The sequence below is a fragment of the Sphaeramia orbicularis genome, chromosome 2 (assembly GCF_902148855.1).
Source record: "Sphaeramia orbicularis chromosome 2, fSphaOr1.1, whole genome shotgun sequence".
Lineage (NCBI taxonomy): Eukaryota > Metazoa > Chordata > Actinopteri > Kurtiformes > Apogonidae > Sphaeramia > Sphaeramia orbicularis.
In genome coordinates this window covers 35,681-61,295 of record NC_043958.1, presented here as the reverse complement: position 1 = coordinate 61,295, position 25,615 = coordinate 35,681, and the positions used below count along the sequence as shown (strand labels likewise).

The 25,615-nt window shown below is 35.4% G+C and overlaps 1 protein-coding gene across 2 annotated transcripts; it reads right to left on the bottom strand.

Annotated features, from left to right (window-relative positions):
- Nucleotides 1–214: 214 nt before the first annotated feature.
- Nucleotides 215–22,162, bottom strand: carm1l (coactivator-associated arginine methyltransferase 1, like). Of its 2 annotated transcripts, XM_030150385.1 has the most exons (15): nucleotides 22,071–22,162; nucleotides 19,960–20,068; nucleotides 18,339–18,464; nucleotides 18,105–18,247; nucleotides 16,265–16,369; nucleotides 15,065–15,175; nucleotides 11,799–11,976; nucleotides 9,487–9,577; nucleotides 5,838–5,919; nucleotides 4,858–4,943; nucleotides 4,404–4,493; nucleotides 3,352–3,489; nucleotides 2,546–2,635; nucleotides 2,300–2,410; nucleotides 215–1,051 (listed from the first exon to the last, which is right to left on the bottom strand). In XM_030150385.1, the coding sequence occupies exons 1-14, from the start codon at nucleotides 22,134–22,136 to the stop codon at nucleotides 2,386–2,388; spliced, it is 1,440 nt and encodes a 479-aa protein (XP_030006245.1). In that variant the 5' UTR covers nucleotides 22,137–22,162; the 3' UTR covers nucleotides 215–1,051; nucleotides 2,300–2,385. The 2 variants fall into 2 exon arrangements, with proteins under 2 accessions (XP_030006245.1, XP_030006236.1); XM_030150376.1 differs by lacking the exon at nucleotides 215–1,051 and having other exon boundaries at nucleotides 2,363–2,410; nucleotides 2,520–2,635.
- Nucleotides 22,163–25,615: the final 3,453 nt, after the last annotated feature.

Here is a 25,615-nt window from a genome sequence, read left to right as displayed (position 1 = left end):
CGAATTTAAAATGTTTGTCTTGTCCCTAAGAAGATTGTTATATTATTATCCTCGTTGAGAGTTTGTCATTTTTCACAAGTTCAATTAAAAAAAAAAAAAGACAGAAATGAATACACTGTTTTGGAAATAATTATCAAACTGATGAGGAAAAAGATGTTAAGGCAACACTTGTCACTTCTTTTGTGCAAATATGAAATTAATGACAGAGAGAGAATGAAGATGTAACAAAATTAACAGATATTTATTTATGTAAAGAATGAAATGAGGTACGGAAAGTGAAGATTAGTGTGTGTAGATGTTTGTGTTTGTTCCAGTTGAAAACAGGCATCATTTGTAGTTCAGAAACATTTCACTGTCAGCTTATTGAAACATCTGCAGTGCAAATGCGTTCCTCAGCCACTTATCTGGCAGCCACAAATTAAAACAAGGGAGGTAATTAATACAAAAACAAAAAACAAATATGGAGACAAATTCATCAAAAATATACCATGGTCCACCAAGTCCACATCATGTATTTGAAAACATAAAAATACACGTTCATATAAAACATGTGATGCATCCTACGCTGGAAAAATAAAACAACTTGACTCAAATGCTTCAAAAACATGAACACAAAAATGTAGATAATTTTAATATCACAGTAAAAAGCAAAGAAAATTATCGACAGAGTTTATCATGAACCAATAAACAATTTATTTATAAATTCACATGCCATCAAATTTAGAGGTTTACAAAAAAGTGGCACATGGTCGAAATAATATAAAAGAAAGAATTTAAGGAAACATTTTGTCACAACACGGAGAAATTTGATCTTTCATAAAGTGAACAAAAACATACAAATCCTGGAGTAATGCAGTTCCATTTTTGTGTCAGTTTGTGCTCAAGATTGTGTATCTGATATATTTGTGTGTGCTTATGTAAAACTGTTGCCTTGGGTCGTAAATGTATTTATCTGTCCTTTTCTGGAACAGTAAAAAAAAAAGTACATATAAAAATCCATGTATCGAAGCTTCAGTGAGTGATAAGGTGGTTGATGATCCTCCACAGGTTCCTTTGGAGACAAAAGAGAGAAAAAAAAAGAATATATTTATCATTTTTCATTAATAGTCAAACCAGCAGATGTCAGATGTACGTAGCACTCATAAATGTATTATGTTATTTTTTTATTTATTTATTTAAAGTACTCATGAGGGTCAAACTCATGACCCTGCTGCTTTTACAGACTTTTAACATAAAGGACAGAAAAATAGTGAAATATTTTGATAAAGCTTTCAAAACGTCACACAAATGACTCAATACAACAAAATCATTTTAGCACTAAGTGGCAAAATTGTACGTACATATTCATATTAAAATAGGACATATGTAAATGTAATCAAATCCAACTTTTCATCATATATATCAGGGGTGTCAAACATGCATCCCAAGGGCCAAATGCGCCCCCCGCCCCCCCCCCCAAAGGTTCAAATTTGGCCCGTGGGACGAATTTGCAAAATGCAAAAATTCCACAGTCCAGGCTGTGGAACTCCTTTTAGTGTGGGTTCCACATCCAGACCAATCTGATCTACAGTCAAATAAGAACAACAGAAGAACCCACACAACAGAAGGACTTCCTGGTTTGATGTGAAAAAAATAACATTACACTATGCCTATAAATAATGACAACATCAGATTTGTCTTTGTTTTAGTTCAAAAAAATCCCATTAAATTGTGAAACTCTTTCCATTTCCAAACTCTCCTGTACCAATAAACTGTGACTAACCTGAACAAATGTGTCCAACCTGAAATGTCTGTATTAAATTCAGTCCAGTTTGAACTCTTTTCTTCCTGTTCCTCAGTGTTTAGTGTCTTTGGAGATCTGATCCAGAATGCACATGGACTAATGAGAAGTGGAGGAAGAAGACTGAGAAAATTACACTGATTTTACTGAAGAAATGTCAGTTTTTTCAGGTTATTCACATCTTTTTTGTTTGGATAGTTTATAAAAGTAAGTATTTTCATAATTTAAAGGGGTTGTTGCACTAAAACAAAGACATAAATTTGGAGTTGTCATTATTTATCGGTTATTCTGTTATTATTTCACTGGTCCGGTCCACTGCAGATCAAATCAGGCTGAATGTGGAACCTGAAAGAACATTAGTTTAAGAACCCTGGTATGTGTCCACTTTCATAAACCTGGTGGTGGTGAATTATTAGGAGGGATTAGATTTCACTGCCCTCTTGTGGAGGTGTTTGGAATCTGCTTTACCTGTGTGTGGTACAGAATGGAAGCACAGATTGGACATGTGAGTGTGTTTACCTCCGTTCTCCTCAGCCAGCGTTCGGGAGGACAGAGGTCAGAGGTCACCTGGTCTGGACCACCAGCCCATGTGGTTCTGGAGACCTCTAACAGTGGAACCAGGATGGCATCCTGTAGAAACAGCCCAAAAGGTCATATGTTTAAGTTAAACAGTAAAAAAAAAAGCATTTGTTGACATACATGAGCCTAAAAGTCCTGTATTTACTCCTAAATATTGATAAAAAATCACATGTCAACAGAACTGACCTGAGGAAAGGGTTTTTGAGGTCCAGGATATTTCCAGATCTGAAGCCTGATTGGTCGACCGTGGCTGTGATGTGGATGTCGTAACTCTGCCTGTAAAGGACATTCATGTTCATTTAAGACACTGTGAGGCTGAAACTGGAAACAACTGAACTGTTATTAGTGGTAATAATCATTTATTTACATGTGGAAAGGAAAGGAAAGATACAAAAAGAAAGAAAAGAAAGGAAAAAGAAAAGGTAAAAAAAAGAAAAGATACAAAAAGAAAAGAGACAAGATAAGATATGGGAAAAAATGAAAAAGAAAAGGTAAGGTAAGGTAAGGTAAGGTAAGAGAAGAGAAGAGAAGAGAAGAGAAGAGAAGAGAAGAGAAGAGAAGAGAAGAGAAGAGAAGAGAAGAGAAGAGAAGAGAAGAGAAGAGAAGAGAAGAGAAGAGAACAGAGTCTTTCTTCTCCTTCTGTTTCCATGGAACTCCGTCCAGACCAGATCCAGAATGTGTCTCACACTGAACCTCCCCATCATCACAAGCTCCATTAAAACAAATAGAATAAAACTCATCCAGATGTTCAGTTTGCTGTTCTGTGCAGTCACACACACTTCCACTGGTTTTTCACTGATTGTAAATGTGGTCACAGCGTATCTGAGCTGTGTTTAGGTGTGTGGACCGTTTACGTCCTGGTGTGAAGGCAGATGGTGGTGAAAATCTCAGACAGTTCCAGTGAATTTTCAGGTAAATGAACACAGATATGAGCTCAGACTGTGTTTGAAAGCAGACCCTCCAGTGAACAGGGTTTGTGGTGGACTGAATACCTGTCATTAGCCGTTAGCAGGACGCTGCCGGACAATGTTTGTCCCAGTTTGGCGAAGAGCGGCGTCTGCAGCAGACAGCGGACCTGGTACCAGCGGGTCAGAGGCTCAGTGGGAGCTGTGGACAGCCACACCGTGGTCCTGCAGGGGGGGGGGGGGGGTTAAAGACACCGCATGGTTACCACAGACACTGGAGCAGCTTTTATATCAGGGGCGTCAAGCATGCGGCAACCAAAAGTCCCAACCCAGCCCCTAGAATGAATTTATAAAGTGTAAAAATTCCACAGTCTTTAACTGAATTAAGAAATAAAAATTTTCAGCTTGAATTAAGGAAAAAATGTTGAATTAAGCAAAAAAAACCTTAAATTTAGCAAAAAAATCTTGACTTAAGAAAAAAAAATTTAGCTTGAATTAAGGAAAAAATCTTGAATTAAGCAAAAAAAAAAAAAAAAAAATTTCAATTAAGTAAAAAAAATCTTCAATTAAGCAAAAAAATCTTGAATTAACAACTTCAAATTTTTGTCATTGTTTTAGTGCAAAAAATAACATCAAATTGTGAAACTCTTTCCATTTCCAAACTCTCCTGTACCAATAAAATGTGACTAACCTGAACAAATGTGTCCAACCTGAAATGTCTGTATTAAATTCAGTCCAGTTTGAACTCTTTTCTTCCTGTTCCTCAGTGTTTAGTGTCTTTGCAGATCTGATCCAGAATGCACATGGACTAATGAGAAGTGGAGGAAGAAGACTGAGAAAATTACACTGATTTTTCTGAAGAAATGTAATTTTTTTCAGGTTATTCACATCTTTTTTGTTTGGATAGTTTATAAAAGTAAGTATTTTCATAATTTAATGGGGTTGTTGCACTAAAACACAGACATAAGTTTGCATTTGTCATTATTTCTCGGTTCTTCTGTTCTTATTTGACTGGTCTGGCCCACTGCAGATCAAATCGGGCTGAATGTGGAACCTGAAAGAACAGGAGTTTGAGAACCCTGTTTTAAATGAACATGATCTGTCAGAGGAGGAGGAGGTTAGTGTTGGCGGTTGAATACTTGGAGCCCAGATAGGCCACGTCGAACCAGAAGGCGAGTCCATGAACCAGACCAGACTGAAGCAGGGTGAACACAAAGGGAATCTCCACCCTGAAACAAAGCAACACATGAGGAGGAGGACTCTCATTATTGTGACTAGACAAACACAAATAAATAAATACATAAATAAACAGATGTGTAACCTTCAAAGACACTAACAGCCACTAGTGACCTAAACCACCTGCTGATCCAAGATGTTTAATCACTTCTGATCCACTAACCTGATTGACACATTTGAATGAGTCATATAAAATACAGTTTATCATCTTCTCATCTTTTCATGGTCATCAGATTTGACCCACTTGGGCGTTCAGAGGCTCTGCAGTTACCGTGGAAACACTGTCACATTGGTTCATCAGTGGTTTGACAAACGCCAGTGGCTGCTCGTGTGTGTTTTCAGCTTCAGCTCCTGTACCTGTGTAAATCCTCTTCTTTTGCCTCCATGAAGTTGATGCAGTGTTTGACAGACCTGGCCACCAGAACCTGGATGTCAAACGTGTCCTTAAAAAGACAAGACATAAAGAACAAACAACAATCCAAAACTGTCACTGAACTGAAGGAATAGTTTTATTTAACCCTTCAGTATCTTATACACACTTTACACTTCATGTTATTAAAGCTCAGATGATTTTTTCATAATTTGTTTTAGGTCAGAATTCAAAATTTGTTTATTTTTGCATGATTTTTAAAATTCTGATCATCCACTAAAACCATCCCATTATCCATTCATGGCCAAAAGTTTTAGGAATGACACAAATGGATTTTTTGCTTAAATGTGATTTGTCGTTAAATTTCTTTGAAAACTCTAATTGTTCTTCATTGTACCTCAGAAACATGTGAATAATAATAATAAAAAAAGACATTTCCAGCAAGTTTTGTAAAAACAAAACTTCTGTCATTTCCAGAACTGACTGTAAACAATGTTAAATTCCTACACTAACACAGTTCTTAGCATTAAACATTTGACCTAACACCAGAAATAATAATGTATATGAACCAGTGTTGGTGTTAATCACTGACATATATACCAGGATGAAAATAATAATAATAATTATAATACATTTTTATGTAGATTATTGGAAATAAATAGTCTTTTGTGCTGAAAAAAGAACAGTTTCTTTATATTACAAACATGGTATTTAAAGGGTTAAAAAAATGACAGTTAATGAATATTTGGTGTTTTGTTTTTGGATCAAGTTGATGAAAGGCAAAAAAAAAAAAAAAAGTTCCAAACTAGAGACATGCACAGATTATGTACTGTTGGTGATTAGGAAGGACTTGTATGTGTATTTCATGTGTGTGATGTGCAGGACCGGTCTAATTCTGTGTCATTTGTGGGCGTGGTGCTCGGTCGTGTAAGGCAGCAGGTTTCTGCAGGAGTGTGGAGGCCTTTACCAGGATGGGCTGTCTGAAAAACTCATCGACTGCGGCGCTGTGAAGTGCACTCAGGTTTACACTGTAGAAGCTTCTCTGCTGCCTGAAACTCAAACCAAACAACAGTCAGTGAATCTGCACAGGAGGCGTTCATTTCACATCATACTCCTGAACCTCTGTCTGTGCTAGTACTTCTGATGGATTCTGTATTTAACACGATTAAACTCCTTCATTTCCCACAGAAGTACAGAGTTCACACATCACAGTAGATAATATTAGGACATGAACGTTCAGTTTAGAGTTACAGCCTTTAAAATCCTCACCTGGGCTGTGTATGGCTTTGGTTTTCTCTCTGTTAATTGTTACTTATTTTGTTTTGGGGGAATGTTCAACTGTACCTTGTAAAAAATGTGAAAATTACAACGACATAGTAGGGCCACATAAGAAAATAAAAACGCACATCACTACGAGAATAAAGTTGTTATTTAATGAGAATAAAGTTGTAGTTTTAAAAACTCATTTAACAAGAATAAAGTTGTTAATTAGGAGGTATTGTGATTTTCTTATGTGGCCCTAATACGCTGTCGTAAAAAATACAAAATAAAAACTTTAAAAAAGTTAAATTTAAGTCTGTCCTTTGTTTTTATTTTTTACTCTAACACACTGTTTTAAACATTTATTACATATAATAATGGTAATTAAAGGCCAGATACTGAAAGTTAAGTTTTTGCAGTAAAAGTGTCGTTTTTTGCTAATTTTTTTGTACGAACTCAACAAAGACGTGTGGGCCTGTTATGATGGGAGTCCTTAAAGGGTTAAAGCTGAGAAACATCAGTTTTACAGATTACTTTCATTCCTCAAGAGTGACTGAGCCTGACCCACACATACTGGTGGAGCAGAGCATGAACACACACACACACACACACACACACACACACACACACACACACACACACACACACACACACACACACACACACACACACACACTGCTGTGCTTGCATGCACAAACAAAACAAACCCAACACCAGTGACTGTTCTGTTCACATGGCTTTGGTTTCCATGGTTACTGCTTGCATGATTTCCAGCTGATATTTGGATTTAGTGATAAAATAAAAACGCGGCTGAAAATGTTAACCCCCTGAGCAGCTGTCCACCCATGATGTGTTCTTCTGTTCTGTAGTCCTTACACAGAGAACCACTCACTTTTTGAACGGTTTTTGTGTGATCTTCATGCTTTATGGTTTCCTTCTACTTAACAGGTCACATGTCATGAACATTCCTGGAGTTTAAATCACAAAGTGCTCAGAAAACATCCGCTTCTCTATATTTATATATTTTGTTGAAAGTGTCTAAATCAGGGTTCTCAAACTCCTGTTCTTTCAGGTTCCACATTCAGACTGATGTGATCTGCAGTGGAGCGAACCAGGAAAATAAGAACAGAAGAACCTAGAAATAATGACAACTGATAATTCTTGTCTTTGTTTTAGTGCAGAAAACCCCATTAACTTATGAAACTACTTACTGTTATAAACTATCCAAACAAAAAGGATGTGAATAACCTGAAAAAACTGAAACTGACATTTCTGAAGAATTATCAGTGTAATTTTCTCAGTCTTCTTCCTCCACTTCTCATTAGTCCATGTGCATTTTGGATCAGATCTCCAAAGACACTAAACACTGAGGAACAGGAAGAAAAGAGTTCAAACTGGACTGAATTTAATACAGACATTTCAGGTTGGACACATTTGTTCAGGTTAGTCACAGTTTATTGGTACAGGAGAGTTTGGAAATGGAAAGAGTTTCACAATTTAATGTGAGTTTTTTTGCACTAAAACAAAGACAAACATTTGAAGTTGTTAATTCTAGATTTTTTTGGCTTAATTCAAGATTTTTTTTACTTAATTGAAGATTTATTAATTTTCTTTAGACATTTCAGGTTGGTCACATTTGTTCAGGTTAGTCACATTTTATTGTTACAGGATAGTTTGTAAATGTAAATATTTTCATAATTTAATGTTATTTTTTGCATTAAAACAAAGACAAAAATTTGAAGTTGTCATTATTTATAGACATTATGTATTTTGACTGTAGATCAGATTGGTCTGTTTGTGGAACCAGAATTAAAATGAGTTCCTCAGCCTGGACTGTGGAATTTTTGTACTTCATAAATTCATCCCAGGGGCCGAACTGGAACCTTTGAGGAGGCTGCATTTAGCCCATGGGCCGCATGTTTGACAGCCCTGATCTAAGTCTAGTCTTCCATTGACTGTGTTTTTTCTGTACAAATCTCCTGTAACGGCTTTTTAAACAGACTGTAAAGACATTTATGCCGCAGGTTTGTCTGCAGCTTTGTCCAGGTGTAATGTGAGAAAGAGCGGCCGTTCAGAAAAACACAGATGACTCATACGACACACATGACCACGTGTTGAAATATAAGGTGTGACTTTAAATCTGGTAAGGACATTATCTGACAGGAAAGGTTTAACCCATAAAGACCCAGGACTGCTGTGGCATCGCTCTGTTCTTTATCCTTTCATGAGTGATTTATCATCACTTACTGTAATATCATCTTCTGTATTTAGCATTTTTTTCAGTGAAAATCCTGTATTTTCCTGTTTTTAATTCACTGATCATGTATATGTTCATTAAAGTTCAGATTACAGTTGAGGTTTATTATCTCAGAAACAGAGAAAACGGAAGAAAAAGTGGCTTTTTCAGTAAAATCTGTCATTAACTGAACATAAACCCAGTGTGTCCATTTACTGTCATTTAATAAACTCCATGGGTTTGACTGGGGAATAAGTGTTAAGATTTTTTTTAATTCACTTTTGTCCTTTTGTTGATGTTATTCATCATTTTAGGTGTTTTTGTTCATTTTCCTGCCTTTTGAAATGTTTTTTCTTTAGTTTATTTAGAGTTTGTGGCTTATTTTGTCAATGTTACTATTACATTGTTGATTTATCATTATTTCTTGTTAATTTTATTCCATTACTTTGGCTGTTTTTGTTCATTTTGTTGCTTGTTTTACTCTTTTTTTTTTTTTTTTTACTTTATTTTTAGTAAGTTTTATGGCTTATTTTTTCACATTTTGTAGTTTTTTTCATTAATTTTTGTTCATTTCATCCACTGTCATTGATCCAACTCCATGGGTTTTAGTGGTAAATCATTGTTGTAGAAGATGACAGTGTTTCCATGGTAACTACGGAGCCTCTGAACGTCCAAATGGGTCATATCTGATGACCATGAAAAGATGAAGAACTGTATTTTACACCAATTCTTGACATGGATTGATAGTTTACACCAGTCGATGGTTTGGGTCTTTATGGGTTAATATTAAATAAAATGTCGCCCTCAGCTGAAATGAAGCGGTCTACAGACGCTCGTATCAGTCAGACCCTTATTATTGGTGCATATGAGTCAGGACTGGACTGCACCCGAGCGTTTTACACCAACAGGAAACATGCCTGGCTGAGGTCAAACTCCACCAACATGAGCGAAAAAGAGGGAAGGAGGGAGGGAGGAGGGAGGAAGAATGAAAGGGCTCTAGTGTGTTTGTGTCCTCATGCATGGATGTATGCCTATGTATGCTTGTGTATATGTGTGTGTGTGTGTGTGTGTGTGTGTGTGTGTGTGTGTGTGTGTGTGTGTGTGTGTGTGTGTGAGAGACCAGAAAGTGGCTCGTGCGTAGTGTTCAAAGTAGAGCTGCTCGTCACTGAAGGGAGCCACATGAATATCACCAGAGGAGGGAAACATCAGACCTGAAGTCAGAACAGTGGCATTAGTTACATCCTGTACTTCAAAAATACTTTCAAATACTCCAATACAAGTACAAGCTCTGCAGATGAAACTGGGCTTCACTCATGCATGCATCATGTAGGGGTTATTAGTAAAATGTTGTTGATAGGGATGTAATGATTACCAGTACAACGATAAACGGCGGTAAAATCACAGACGGTTAGTATTAGTGTTTAAATTCTAATTCTCATGATAGCCGTGTTTGATTAACGCACTTTCAGGGGAAAAACCCTATGGAAAGATCTGCTTTAATGTCAAACATTTGAGTATAGTTTTGATTTATTACAATTTTAATTTTCTATACCTAATATTTGGAACCAATATTCACTTTTAAAGTCTTTGAAAAGGTTCGTTAAGCATCTGTGTGTTATTTATGCAATAAATTATATACATTTTTCAAATCGGATTTTATATATTTTTTGTGTGTTTTCTGTCCTTTTATGTTTTTATAGTAGGTTAAAGTGAAAAAATAATAGACAGATGATCTAGATGAAGTTGTGCTGAAAAAACAGATCCAAACATGGGTATAGTAAACATTTGTTTCTATAGTATATAAAGGCCAAATCAAAAGGACTGAAAAACAGACAGAATAGACTCAGACCACTAAGGGTTAATATGTGAATGTTTCTGACACAGAAGGGACAGTGGGACTGTTATTTTATTTGTTTGTTTGTTTTTTAAATACAACTTGGTTAAATTATTTCAGTGTGTGTAAAAGTACTTTTTGAACATTTTGAGCACAACTTCAATAATACCGCGATGATAATGAGAACTGTGATAATTGTGGTCACAATAACCATGATATGAAATTTCCATATGGTTACATCCCTAGTTGTTGACATCTGAAAAGCTAGGTTTAGTGGGTAGAGTATATTCAGTTTAGTGTAAGAGCCTCATACTCATGTTAGTTCAGGATCCACATTCAGACCAAAACGATCTAAAGTGGGTCAGAACCAATAAAATACTAACAGCGAAAAAAGTCAAGTTACATCATGAAAATGTTTACATCTACGGAAGCATGTTGCATTCACACAAAAACATAAAATTCAGCTCTGTTTTTCCGAATTAATGAGATAATTATCTCATAATTACCAGAAAAAAAAAGTTAAAAAAAAATTCAGCTCTGTTTTTCTGAATTAACAAGATAATTATCTTGTAAAAATAGAGCTGAATTTTTATTTTTTCAGAAAATAGTATCTTGTTAATTCGGAAAAACAGAGCAGAATTTTCTTTTTTGTGTGAATGCAACACGCTTCTGTATACATCTACAAACTATCCTTTAAAAACTGAGAATTACATGACAAACCTGAAATTTCTTTAAAAAAAATAAGTGCAGTTTTAACATTATTCAGCCTCAGTTTATCATTTCCACATGTTCATTATAACGTACAGATGACAGTGGATCTACAAACACACAGAACATTTAATAACAGACTGAATATTGGTACAGTTACACTGGTTTATATTCAGACATTTCAGGTTGTTCGTATTTGTTCAGGTTATTCACATTTTATATTTGCAGCCTAATATGATCTCTCGTGAACTGGACCAGTAAAATAATAACATAATAATCTATAAATAATAGACATTTTTTTGAACTGAACAGAGATAAGGAAAAATTACAAATATGAACAAAATGAACAAGAACAAAACATTCACAATAATGAACTAAACATGATGTTAAAATTGCACTTCATATTTCTTTGGAAAAGGATAGTTTGTAAATGTAAATATTTTCATGTAATTTCACTTTTTTACACTAAAATAAAGAGAACATTTGTAGTTGTCATTATTTATAGGTTATTCTGTTATTATTTGACTGGTTCTGATCCGTTTTAGATCATATTGGTCTGAATGTGGAACCTGAACTGAAATGATTTGAACATTATTATATTATTAATATCTTCTACTAATTCCTCCCATGGACCAGACTGGACCCTTTGGGGGGCCGGTTTTGGCCCGCGGGCCGCATGTTTGACACTCCTGCTGTAAGGTACTGGAATTTAATGGGTTTTCTAAGGACTTTTTTGTCCAGTTATTAGAAACTCTCTGTACTGTCATTTGATGTAAAGTGAAAGGCGGTAGAGGGACCAGCCATCTGCAGGTACAGAACAGAAGCTTTAAAACACAAACACAGTCAATGAAGTTCAGCAGATCGAGTCTGGACTACACCTGAGCTCCTACCGTTTGGTTTGAGCCACTTCCTGGCGTACAGGAAGCTCTCTATGAGCCGCTCACTGAGCAGCATGTAGCCCATGGGCTCAGAGACGATGACGTCCACCATGGCGGGACAGTCCACGTCCTCCACCTCCCCCTCCAGGACCGTGATCCGCTCAGTCAGACAGTTAGCCTGGACCAGCACCTGGACGAGGACACACAAAACTTATGCACAAACACACACCTCCACACGGACATCATGGACAAAAACCAGACACTAGGGATGGAAGGATCTGAACATTTCAGATCACAGTTATTGTGACCACAATTATCACAGCTATCATTATTATCACAGTATTATTGAAACTGTGCTCAAAATGTTCAAAAAGTACTGATACACACACTGAAATAATGTAACCAAGATGTATTTAAAAAAATAAAAATTTAAACAAATAATAGTCCCACTGTCCCTTCTGTGTCAGAAACATTCACATATTAACCCTTAGTGGTCTGAGTCTATTCTGTCTGTTTTTCAGTCCTTTTCATTTGGCCTTTATATACTATAGAAACAAATGTTTACTATACCCATGTTTGGATCTGTTTTTTCAGCACAACTTCATCTGTATCATCTGTCTATTATTTTTTCCCTTTAACCTACTATAAAAAGATAATTTTGTTCAGTTTGTGGCTTATTTCGTTTGTGATACTCATCATTTTGTTGGTTTATTGTTCACTTTGGTTCAGTTTATTGAACACTTTGTCCATTTTGTCCATTTTGTTGTCTATTGTATTATTTTTTCTTAGATTCGGTTCAGTTTGGGGCCTATTTCGTTTATGTTACTCATTATTTTGTTTGATTATTGTTCATTTTTGTTCATTTTATTGAACACTTCAGCTGTTTATGTTAATCTTCTTGTTCATTTTATTAATTTTTTAAACTTTGTTTTCATTAATTTTTGCTTATTTTTTCATGTTATTTTATGTTGTAAAGTTTTTATTCATTTTTGTTCACTGTATTTGTTATTTAATCAGTATAGAACTGTCATTAATCAAACTCCATGGGTTTTACTTGTGAATCTTTGTTGGGTCTGTCTCTAACAGATTGTGTTAATAATACACACTGATATTTGAGGAACATATCATTTCATATTCTTTTTCACATGCAGTTGTTCTTTGGTTTTACATTGAAAATAAAATTAAATGCTTATATAACAGGTATTTGTAAAAGTTTTGACCAGTCATGTTACTTCCCTGTCTGTAACAGGGGTGTCAAACATACAGCCCCTGGGCCAAAGCCAGCCAAAGGGTCCAGTCCAGCCTGTGGGATGGATTTGTGAAATACAAAAATTACACTGAAAATATGAACAATAAATGATGTAAAAATCATTTTAGCTCAGGGGCCACATACAGAACAATCTGATCTCAAGTGGATTGAACCACAAAAATATGATCATAATAACCAATAAATAATGACACCAGCAAATGTGTCTTTGTTTTAGTGCAGAATAAGTTACATTACGTGAAAATGTCCACATTTACAAACAATCTTTTCACAAAAAATGGAAATAATCTGAATAAATATGAACAACCTGAAACGTCTTAATATAAATCAGTGTAACTGGACCAATATTCTGTCTGTTATGACATGTTTGTGTATTTGTAGATCCACTGTGACCTGCACGTTGTAATGTACATGTGTAAATATGGATGTAAACAGGTTGTTCATGTTATTCAGATTTTAAGGGAACTTTGTAGATATGAACATTTCCATCATGTCATTTAGTTCTTATTTGACTGGTCTGACTCTGGTCTATAACATCTGCACACCCCACACCAGTATCTTTCTGCAGCCCCTGTCCCACTGCATTCTGGGCCAGATGTTGCTGCAACCCATTAACTCTCCAGAATGCTATGCTCTGCATGTGATGTATGTACCCTGTGTGGACTGCATTGCTGTGGTTTCTCTTTAAGCTCTTGCAAAGCCAATATACACAAAACATTACTCTCCGAAGTCTGCATGAGAGCTTATGGTCAGGGAGTCAAGACATGGAAGACATTATTCTCCTGCGTTATATCTGGAGACTAAAATAAACCTGCAATTCCTGCTGAAACTAACACGACCACACTTCAACTCAATATATGTAAAAAAAACAACAATATAAAATAAAGTACACACACATATTTTTATTCCTTTTGATTTTACGTAAGGCAGGTCTGTCAAACTGATTTTAGTTTTCAGTGGGTCAGACCAGTAAAATAACAACAGTGAAAAAAGTAAAATCATATCATAAAATGTTCACATCTACAAACTATCCTCTAAAAAATGTGAACAACCTGGAAAAGTTTTAAGGAAAATAAGTGCCTTTTTAACAATATTCTGCCTCAGTTTATCATTTACACATGTACATTACAACTTAAAGACCACAGTGGATCTACAAATACAAAACATTTAATAACAGACAGAATATTGACACATGTTCATATTTGTACAGGTTATTCACATTTTGTATTTACAGCCTAATATGATCTCAAGAAGACTGGACAATTAAAATAATCACACAATAATCTATAAATAACCTTAAAAATGGAAAACATTTTTGAGAAACAAAACAAACAATAACAAGAAGAAAACGTTCACAATAATGAACAAAAAATTATGTTAAAATTGCACTTTTTCATGTCATTGAACTTTTTTACACCAAAACAAAGAGGAAATTTTGTCGTTGTCATTATTTATAGGTTATTCTGTTTTTATTTCACTGGTTTGATCCATTTTAGATCATATTGGTCTGAATGTGGAACCTGAACTGAAATGATTTCAACATTATTGATATTATTAATATCTTCTACAAATTCATCCCATGGACCAGACTGGACCCTTTGGGGGGCCGGTTTTGGCCCGTGGGCCGTATGTTTGACACTCCTGCTGTAAAGTACTGGAATTTAATGGGTTTTCTAAGGACTTTTTTGTCCAATTACTAGAAACTCTCATCTATTATTTGATGTAAAGGGAAAGGTGGTCCTGTATGTGTAGAGGGACCAGGCAGCTGCAGGTTGTCTTTAGTTCTAGGTTATCATCATTATATTTTACTGGTTCTGACCCATGTGAAATTGAACAGGCCTCAGTGTGGACCCTGAACTAAAATGATTGTTAATATCAGTGTGATTTTAGCCGTTCACACATTCATCCTATGGACCAGACTGGACCCTTTGGCGGGCCGGTTTTGGCCCATGGGCCGTATGTTTAACACCTGTGACATAAATGCTGTTTATTTGGTTTGGGATAACCGTACCTGTGTATGTTTGGCCATGGGGCTGGGCTCAACAGTATACACTCTGGTGGCGCCGGCTTGGACCGCAAAGAAAGATAAAACACCCGAACCACAACACACATCAAGAACGACCTACGGAGACAGACAGAAAGAAGGAAGGACTGTTTTTGTTACTGCAGACTCAGACTCTTCAATCTCCTCCTGGTTGAGACTTTTAGAACATTAGCAGTCAGCGGGGAGGAGATTTTCAACATGGTATGAAAGAAACAGAATGGTCTGAACCAGGGGCGTCAAACTTAGGTCTTAGTTCAGGGGCCACATTCAGCCCAATATGAGCTAAAGTGGGCCGGACCAGAAAATAATAGGCATAATAAACTATAAATTAAAATCCAAATTTCTGTCTTTGTTTTAATGAGAAAGTAAATGTACTTTATGAAAATGTAAATAACCTGAACAACCATGTAAATCCTGAAATATCTTTTTTTTTTTTTTTTTTTTTAAAGGTGTAATTTCACCAATATTTCGTTGCAACTTATCACTAACACACTTTACAGATCACAGTGGATCGACAAATGCACAAAACATTTGTAACAGGCAGAATACTGTTCAAATTGCACTTATTTTTCATCAGAAATGTCAGGTTTCTCATATTTGTTCAGGTTAGTCACATTTTATTGTGACTGGATTTGTAAATGTAAATATTCTTATAATATCAACATTTGGAAGTATCATTATTCACAGGTTATTTATTGTGCTTTTATTTTACTTGATTTCATATTCAGTTGTACGTCACCCCTGAACAGTCACATTTTCAGTGTAATTTTTAGAAAAACTTTTAGAAAATTACCAAAGACTTTCCTGCACAAAGTGTGTGGATCATTTAACGATAGCGGCCATATTGAAAAAGGCCAAAAAAAGCCCTTCCACTGGCTGCAGTGGGATGATAACCCACCAGGGGGCAGAAAACCTGCACTGGGTCACATACAACAGGCTTCTAAGGAAAGTATTGATCTTATTGATTAGTTAGAGGTTTCAGAACCTGGTGTAGTACATGTGATACAAATACTTTTATAGGGATAAAACCTCTGCTTCATGTCATTCTCATGTTTCCCCTGATAAAATTCCTACATATATATTTATAAAGTTGATCTGAAGGAAGCGTTTTAAAGGGGCGGAGCTCCATCAAAAGCCGCCGTCTGTTATGGACTGAGTGTCTGTCACCTTGTCTCTGAAGTCGATGTCGTTGAGGAGGATGGCCCTCTGATACGTGGCGGTCCTCAGGTAGTCCTGAAGGAGGCTCTGCTGCTGTGACAGGCAGCTGTGGAACTGGAACCAACAAAAAAACACCTGTTCATTCATAAACCTGTTCATTCATAAACCTGTTCATTCATAAACCTGTTTTATTTATGTTTTATTAACCAGGTTTATTCATAAACCTGTTCATTCATAAACCTGTTTGTTCATAAACCTGTTTATTCATAAACCTGTTTATTCATAAACCTGTTTGTTCATAAACCTGTTTGTTCATAAACCTGTTCATTCATAAACCTGTTTATTCATAAACCTGTTTGTTCATAAACCTGTTTGTTCATAAACCTGTTTGTTCATAAACCTGTTTGTTCATAAACCTGTTTATTCATAAACCTGTTTATTCATAAACCTGTTTGTTCATAAACCTGTTTGTTCATAAACCTGTTTGTTCATAAACCTGTTTGTTCATAAACCTGTTTATTCATAAACCTGTTCGTTCATAAACCTGTTCATTCATAAACCTGTTTGTTCATAAACCTGTTTGTTCATAAACCTGTTTGTTCATAAACCTGTTTGTTCATAAACCTGTTTGTTCATAAACCTGTTTGTTCATAAACCTGTTCATTCATAAACCTGTTTGTTCATAAACCTGTTTGTTCATAAACCTGTTTGTTCATAAACCTGTTTGTTCATAAACCTGTTTATTCATAAACCTGTTTGTTCATAAACCTGTTTGTTCATAAACCTGTTTATTCATGTGTTTGAAGCTGCAGCAGGACCTGGGTTCAATGGACTCTAATGTTACAGCCATACAGTCTGTATAGGTTTATTACTATTATTAGTTTTATATGCTTTGTTTTTTGCTCCATCTTTACACATGTTCACTATTTCTTGCACTTTATTCTGTTACTGAATTGATCACTGAATTTCCCCGTTGTGGGATCAATAAAGTCTAATCTAATCGAATGTAACCAGTTTAATCTATTCTATTCTATTCTATTCTATTCTATTCTATTCTATTCTAGTCTATTCTATTCTAGTCTAGTCTAGTCTAGTCTAGTCTAGTCTAGTCTATTCTAACCAGTTTAATCTGATCTAATCCATTCTAATTCAGTCTAGTCTAATCTAATTTAACCAGTCTATAAACAAATGTTTCCTGTTCCCATGTCTGCGATCTGTTTTTTCAGCACAACTTCATCTGTATCATCTGCCTATTATTTTTTTCACTTTAACCTACTAGATCAACACAAAAGTCCAGAAAACACAAAAACATACAAAATCCAATTTGAAAACTTGGAATTGAAAAAAACTGAAAATAAATAAATACATAAAATAACTGGCACAATGTACTTTCTGCTGCAGAAACATTCAAATATTAACATGTAAACACCAAACATACAAATGTGCATTACAGATGGAACCTTATGGCCTTTGTTGGACCATTTCCCAGATCAAGTTTGAGTTGTTTTAGTTTCTTTTTCATAGATAGATAGTCTCTCTCTCTCTCTCTCTCTCTCTCTCTCTCTCTCTCTCTCTCTCTCTCTCTCTCTCTCTCTCTCTTTGTCTTTCAAAGTGCAGTAATCAAACACAGTTATCATGATAATTAGAATTTAAATGGTAATACTAACCACCAGGAATTTTACGGCGGTTTATGGTTATACTGGTAATGGTTCCATCCCTGTTTGTGGTGAACTGCTGTTAGGTTTGAATCCTCTCGGTTTACCATCCATGTGAACAGTAGAGTTTTCACTCAGAACCAGAATAACTCCAGATGCATGCATCATTTTAAAGCAGATGTTGTGACTCTTACCTGTGGAGGTGAATCTTCAGTCCTCAGTTCACACAGATGTCTCCTTTTCTCTGCACCCTTGTTTCCTCTCCTACTTCCTTGCTGTCCTGTCCTCGTCTTTTCGTCGATCTGCCTCCTCAGCCGCCGCTGGAAGTTCTTCATATCTACGACATCGAGGAGTGACAGGCGTTTGTAAGAGCACAGCCCCGCCCCGCGATGACACGGACGCAGTATTTTACCGATGACGTCACAAACCAGACGGAGTGTTGAACTGCAGAACGACACTCATCCTGCCGACGGTGACCAGGGAGGACTGACCTCCCACCTGACAGCAGTCCATCTCCATGGAAACGGGGACGTGGAAGACTGACGCTCTGTTGTCTGAAAACACACACACACACACAGAACATGTTCGCAGAAAATAGTAAGTATTGATCAGATTGGAACTGAAACATGTAGGCATGTGCAAAGAGCCACAGGATAAAATATACATATGCATATACATATACTACTAATACTACTGATATATACAAAAAAACTAACTATACTACAGCTGAGAGACAAGTACAACATGTAAAGATATACACAGGTAATATAGGATATATACAGGTAATATCAGATATATACAGGTAATGGAGGATATATACAGGTAATAATAAGATATATACAGGTAATGGAGGATATATACAGGTAATATAGGATATATACAGGTAATATAGGATATATACAGGTAATATCAGATATATACAGGTGATGTAGGATATATACAGGTAATAATAAGATATATACAGGTAATAATAAGATATATACAGGTAATGGAGGATATATACAGGTAATGGAGGATAAATACAGGTAATAATAGGATATATACAGGTAATAATAGGATATATACAGGTAATAATATAGGATATATACAGGTAAAGTAGGATATAAACAGGTAATAATAAGATGTATACAGGTAATAATATAGGATATATACAGGTAATGGAGGATATATACAGGTAATAATAGGATATACACAGGTAATATCGGATATATACAGGTAATGTGGGATATATACAGGTAATAATAAGATATATACAGGTAATAATATAGGATATAAACAGGTAATAATATAGGATATATACAGGTAATAATATAGGATATATACAGGTAATATAGGATGTATATAGGAAAAAATAGGATATATAGGCAACATGGGATATATACGAGAAATACAGGATATATACAGGTAATGTAGGATCTATACAGGTAATATAGGCTATATACAGGCAATAATATAGGATATATATATAGGAAATATAGGATATATAGGCAATGTGGGATATATATGAGAAATGCAGAATACATAGAAGTAATATAGAATATATATAGGTAATATGGAATATATACAGGCAATATAGGATATATATATATATATATATATATATATATATATATATAAAATAATACATGATATATACAGGTAATAAAGGATATATGCATGTACTATAAGATGCATATAGGAAATATAGGATATATACAACTAATATATAGGACCTATACATAATGAACTCTTCAATTCAACAGTTCTTCTATTCAAACTTGGAAAATGAATTCACATATTCACACACATGGTTGTGTATTTTACTGATAAGACAGACATGTGACTTGTTCTGTGTGAAAATGACCTCACAGTCCGTTCTAAACCCACACACTGTCTTTGTCTTTAGTGATGATCATTGTGACCTCAGCAGTCTGCTACTGGTTTAGTCCTCTGATGCATTTAACACTGTCCACTACTGCAGCCGCTTCCACCGCATTTAAGAAAGACGCAAACATTTGTCATCTTTGAATGTGTGTGTGTGTGTGTGTGTGTGTGTGTGTGTGTGCTCACCGTCCTGCACCGTCAGCTGCTGAACCTCCCGTCCTGTGCTGAGGATCACAGTGGACTCCTGTCCCAGTCTGTGGCTGTAAACACCGACCTGCTCACCTCTGTTCACTGCCTTCAACACACACACACACACATACACACACACATACACACACACATACACACACACACACACATACACACACACACACACACACACAGTAGACACCATCAGAGGTGTCATCTGAAAACGCACCACAGGAAGTGTTCCTTCTAAATCCTGAAGTCAGTCCTGTTTTTGTTACGTTGGACAGTGAGTCTGTGGCTGGGATGTGTCCACTAAAACCAAAATACAATAACACAGGTCAGTCTGGTCTGGGTTTAACATTAAGTTATTTAATAATAATGACCTGTAGGTTAATGCACACTAGAGGTGTGTACTCAAATCCTGCACTTCTCACACCACTAGAATAGAATAGAATAGAATAGAATAGAATAGAATAGAATAGCACTTTTTAAAAAAAATAATTTTCTTTTGTATGTTGATCATTTTTGTTGAATCTCTTACATTTACGAAATATTCTGATAACACTTGCTGATTTTGTTGATGGTTTTGCTTTTTTTTTTTTTTTTATCATTTAAATTTTTTAATACCTGGTTGAACTCCAAAAAGCTGTTCCACGGTCAAAACTCAGTAAAAACACAGTAAAAAAAACATCAACTGTAACACCTGTAATTGTTCATTTCAGTAGATTTCTTGATTATTTTTAACTTTTTTTGTTCTTGTTCAATCAGTTTGCTGATTTTGGTTCATATTTGTTCAATTCTGTCAATTTTGTTGACTATTTTTGCCATTTTTTGCATGACTATGTTGTTCAATTTCACTTATTTGTTTTTTTTTTTTTTTTTTTGCTAATTTTCAGTCATATGTTATTATTTTTATTGAATTTCTTACATTTACAAAATATTCAGACATTTGTTGATTTTTTTTTTTTTTTGGGGGTCATTCTATCTTTTTGATACCTGGTTAACTCCAAAAAGCAGTTGCATGGTCAAAACTCAGTAAAAAATAATGTAAAAAAAAAAACAGAAGGAAAACAGTGTCCAAAAAAAGCCAAAACCGTGTATTTTTACAGTGAGTCGGTCTCACTCACTGCTCTGTATTTTGAGCAAATGGTTGAATTTTTATGACTATTGAAAATAAATCAAAATAAATACGTTCAAAATGCTCACCACTAGGGAGGGATGTAACAATATAAAAATGTCATATCACGGTTACTGTGACCAAAATATCAGTTATCATTATTATCGCAGTATTGTTGAAATTGTGTTCAAAATGTTCAAGAAGTGCTAATACACACACTGAAATAATTTAACCAAGTTGTATTTTGAAAAAAAAAAAAAATTGGTACAATGTCCCTTCTGTGTCAGAAACATTCCAATATTAACCCTTAGTGGTCTGAGTCTATTCTGTCTGTTTTTCAGTCCTTTTGATTTTGCCTTTATATACTATAGAAACAAATGTTTACTATACCCATGTTTGGGATCTGTTTTTTCAGCACAACTTCATTTATATCAACTGCCCTTTTTTTTCACTTTAACCTACTATATCAACACAAAAGGACAAAAAAAACACAAAAAATGTATATAATTTATTGCATAAATAACACACAGATGCTTAACGAACCTTTTCAAAGACTTTAAAAGTGAATATTGGTTCCAAATATTAGGTATAGAAAATTAAAATTGTAATAAATTAAAACTATACTCAAATATTTGACATAAAAGCAGATCTTTACATAGGCGTTTTCTCTGGAAAAGTGCGTTAATCAAACACGATTATCGTGATAATTATAATTTAAACGGTAATACTAACCGTGTGCAATTTCACCGCCGTTTATCGTTATACTGGTAATGGTTCCATCCCTACTCACCACAGACACGTCAGGGGCTAAAGGGTTAAAATCCAGCGACATCTACTGATTCTCTTTCACTGCACTCACAAACCCATATACATTTGAGTGTGTCCTAGACATGAAACGGCTGCATAGCGCACACATCCACAGTGAAATCAGGTCAGAATGATAATCAACTCCAGTGGTGTTGGAGTGTAGGTCCAGCCTGGGCAGCCTCACCTCCTCCTGCAGAGTGTACACCCTGACTGAGAAAACCAGCGTCTCCTCCTCAACCTTCTCCTCCATTCTTCACTGTGGAAAAGAGCTCCTGACTGAGAAGAAAGAAGGAGAGGAGAAAAAAGAGGGAGGGGACCGAGCAAAAGGGGAGGAGAGATGGATGGAAGAGATTTTCAAAGGAGAGAGGAGAAAGGGAAAATGTGAAATGCACAAAATAGCATGAAAGAACCGTTTGAGTTTAGGTCTGGAGACCAAGCAACGCATTTAGATCCTCTGGAGGGGACACCAGCTTCACAGCTTTACTTAAAAAAATAAATAAATCACCCTGTCTACGGTAAAGGACATTCTATAAAAATAAAATAAATGATCTCAAATAAGTGTTGGCTTACAGGGTGGGGAAGCAAAATGTACAATATTTTGAGGCAGGGATTGAAAGACAGTGTATGACCAATTAGTTTATTGAAAGTCATGAGAATTTATTTACCACAAGAAAATGTCCATAATAGAAAATGTTTTTATTCTATGTGTCCTCCTTCTTTCTCAATAACTGCCTTCACACGCTTCCTGAAACTTGCGCAAGTGTTCCTCAAATATTGGGGTGACAACTTCTCCCATTCTTCTTTAATAGTATCTTCCAGACTTTCTGGTAATAGTTTTGCTCATAGTCATTCTCTTCTTTCCATTATAAACAGTCTTTATGGACACTCCAACTATTTCTGAAATCTCCTTTGGTGTGACGAGTGCATTCAGCAAATCACACACTCTTTGACGTTTGCTTTCCTGATTACTCATATGGGCAAAAGTTTGTGAAAAGGTATGGATAATAGTGTTAGGTATGATTATGACATCAGTATATGTTTGGGTTCAAAACAACTGACGTAGTGTCTGCTGAGAAAAAACAACTAAATGTTCAGTGTACATTTGGCTTCCCCACCCTGTATGCTGTATGACAGTGAAATAAACTAAAGTAAATTAGTCATTAAGGCAGTTATTTTCTAAAATTGTAATTCTACAGTTTTAACCTCCTCAGACCCAGCTCTGGGGTTTCTGTCCACATTTGTGGACAAGAGTTTCACAACTTTATACATAAAAAAAGAAAAGAAAACTGTCCACCACAAAGGACATTCCATAAAAATTGTAAAAACTGCATCTGAAAAAACTGTTGCATCATGATGTTTCCAATACAGGCACTGATTTGATAAAAAACAGAAAAAGCTGGTACTTTGCTGACATTTCCTGGGTCTCAAGAGGTTAAGTTCATCAAACAGACTACACTTTACACTTTCTGCACATCATGGTTTATAATCATGCGCCCTCTGGTGGAACAGTACTGTCACTGCAAGAACACAGAACCCCCACCAGTCCCACTCACTCATTAGTCCCCTTGACTTTCATTGATGACAGTCGCACCTTTTATAAAAGGGAGAGTGAAAGTATCGTCCACTTATTTTATACATGCCAGTTTTGTACCCCTTCGTGGAAAAATCTGGAAAATTTTCTTTTTACCAAAACTAAAGTATCAGTTTGATGAAAAAATGATTATTTTTGGCTACTTTTCTCATAATAATTATTTTAACATAGTCAACCTCTTCATTCTTCTGGGTAAATTTCATATTCAGTAAAGCTAAGATAATCCACAGCATCTGCATTATTTCAGTTATTTTTACTAGAATTGAAAATGTATTTTGAATCTCTAAAACATATTAAATTTAATAAAAAACGTTTATCAGCGCTTCAGTTTTACTACAGTTACCTGAAGTAAATTGGTCTGCCACTTCATACTGTAATATTATTTTTCTGTCTTTTTCTAACTGTACCTTTACTTATTGTTGGATCTTCTTTTTTATTCTCTTTAATTAATTTATTATTTATTTATATTTTGTCTATATATTTTTAATTTTATTTATTACTGTAGTTTTTTTATTTGTCTTATTAGTTTATGATTATTATGGCTTGGAACATCTGATGTTTTGTATATTCTTGTTATATTCTATTTTTTGCATGGTCTGTTGATGAATAATAAATAAATTGTTGGAGTACTGATCATGTGGAAGCGCTGCTCACCTTATGTTTCGCTTGGACGTCTAATCTAACATTTGCAGTGATTTGTGAAATTTTATGTTAGTGCTTATAAAATATAGACGAACATCTTTTCAGCTCTGCCCAGGATAAAAACTATCACATCGTTTAACGCACTAATAAAGTATGAAACTGAGTAGATGTAAACATTTTCAGAATGTAATTCTCATTTTTTTCTCTCTAAAACATACAGAAAAGTTTGGAGTTGTAATTATTTAGAGTAGGGGTCTCAAACATGCGGCCCGTCAAAGGTTCCAGTCCAGCCTGTCGGATGAATTTGCAAAGTGCGAAAATTCCACAGTCCAGGCTGTGGAACTCATGTTAGTGTGGGTTCCACATCCAGACCAATCTGGTCCAATAAGAACAGCAGAAGAACCCACACAGAAGAACCACTGCAGATTTACTTCTTGCTTTGATGTGAGAAAAAGATTACATTATGCCTAGAAATAACACAAACTTCCAATTTTTTCTTTGTTTTAGTGCAAAAATAACATTAAATTATGGAAATACTGACATTTACAAACTTCCAGTAGCAATAAAATGTGAATAAGCTGAATATGTCCAACCTGAAATGTCTGTATTAAATTCAGTCCAGTTTGAACTCTTTTCTTCCTGTTCCTCAGTGTTTAGTGTCTTTGCAGATCTGATCCAGAATGCACATGGACTAATGAGAAGTGGAGGCGGAATAGTGTTAAAATTGCGCTAAATTTTCTTAATTTTTTAAAATTTAAATTTCAGTTTTTTCAAGTTATTCACATTTTTTGGGGGGGATAGTTTATAAAAGTATTTTCATTATTTAATTGTTTTTGGGGTTTTTTGCACTAAAACAAGACAAAAATTTAGAGCTGTCATTATTTATAGGTAATTCTGTTCTTATGTGACTGGTCCGGTCCACTGCAGATCAAATGGGGCTGAATGTGGAACCTGAAAGAACATGAGTTTGAGAACCCTGATGTAGAGGTCACTGTGCTGTTATTTCATGGGTTCAGCCCATTTGAGATGATCTCGGTCTGGAACTAAAATGAGTCTGAGTCCATTAAACTCACTAAACTAAGTCGACCCTCAGCTCTTTACTCGGTGAACAGACTGATATCCACACTTATAAAAGAGGGTCAGCTGAGTGGAACGGGGGTATTATTTGGCGCCTGTGACATAAAATAACTGTAAGAAGAGAGCGACAGTTTACATTGAGAGGTGTGGACCACCTTGTCCAACTCAGCTTTCAGTCCCTCAGACATACCACCCTGTGCAGCTGGATACTATAACACATTCTATTAATATACATGGACTTTATAATGCCCCCCCCCGCTGCATTCCACGGCCCGTCCATCTACCACCGCACATTTACAACAAAGCAATAACTCCAGCGTCAACACACTACACCGGGTCCAGACTAAGGTTATTACTGAAAACTAACGACATGACGAAAACTAGAATAGAAAAAAAACATTTTCATTAACTGAAATAAA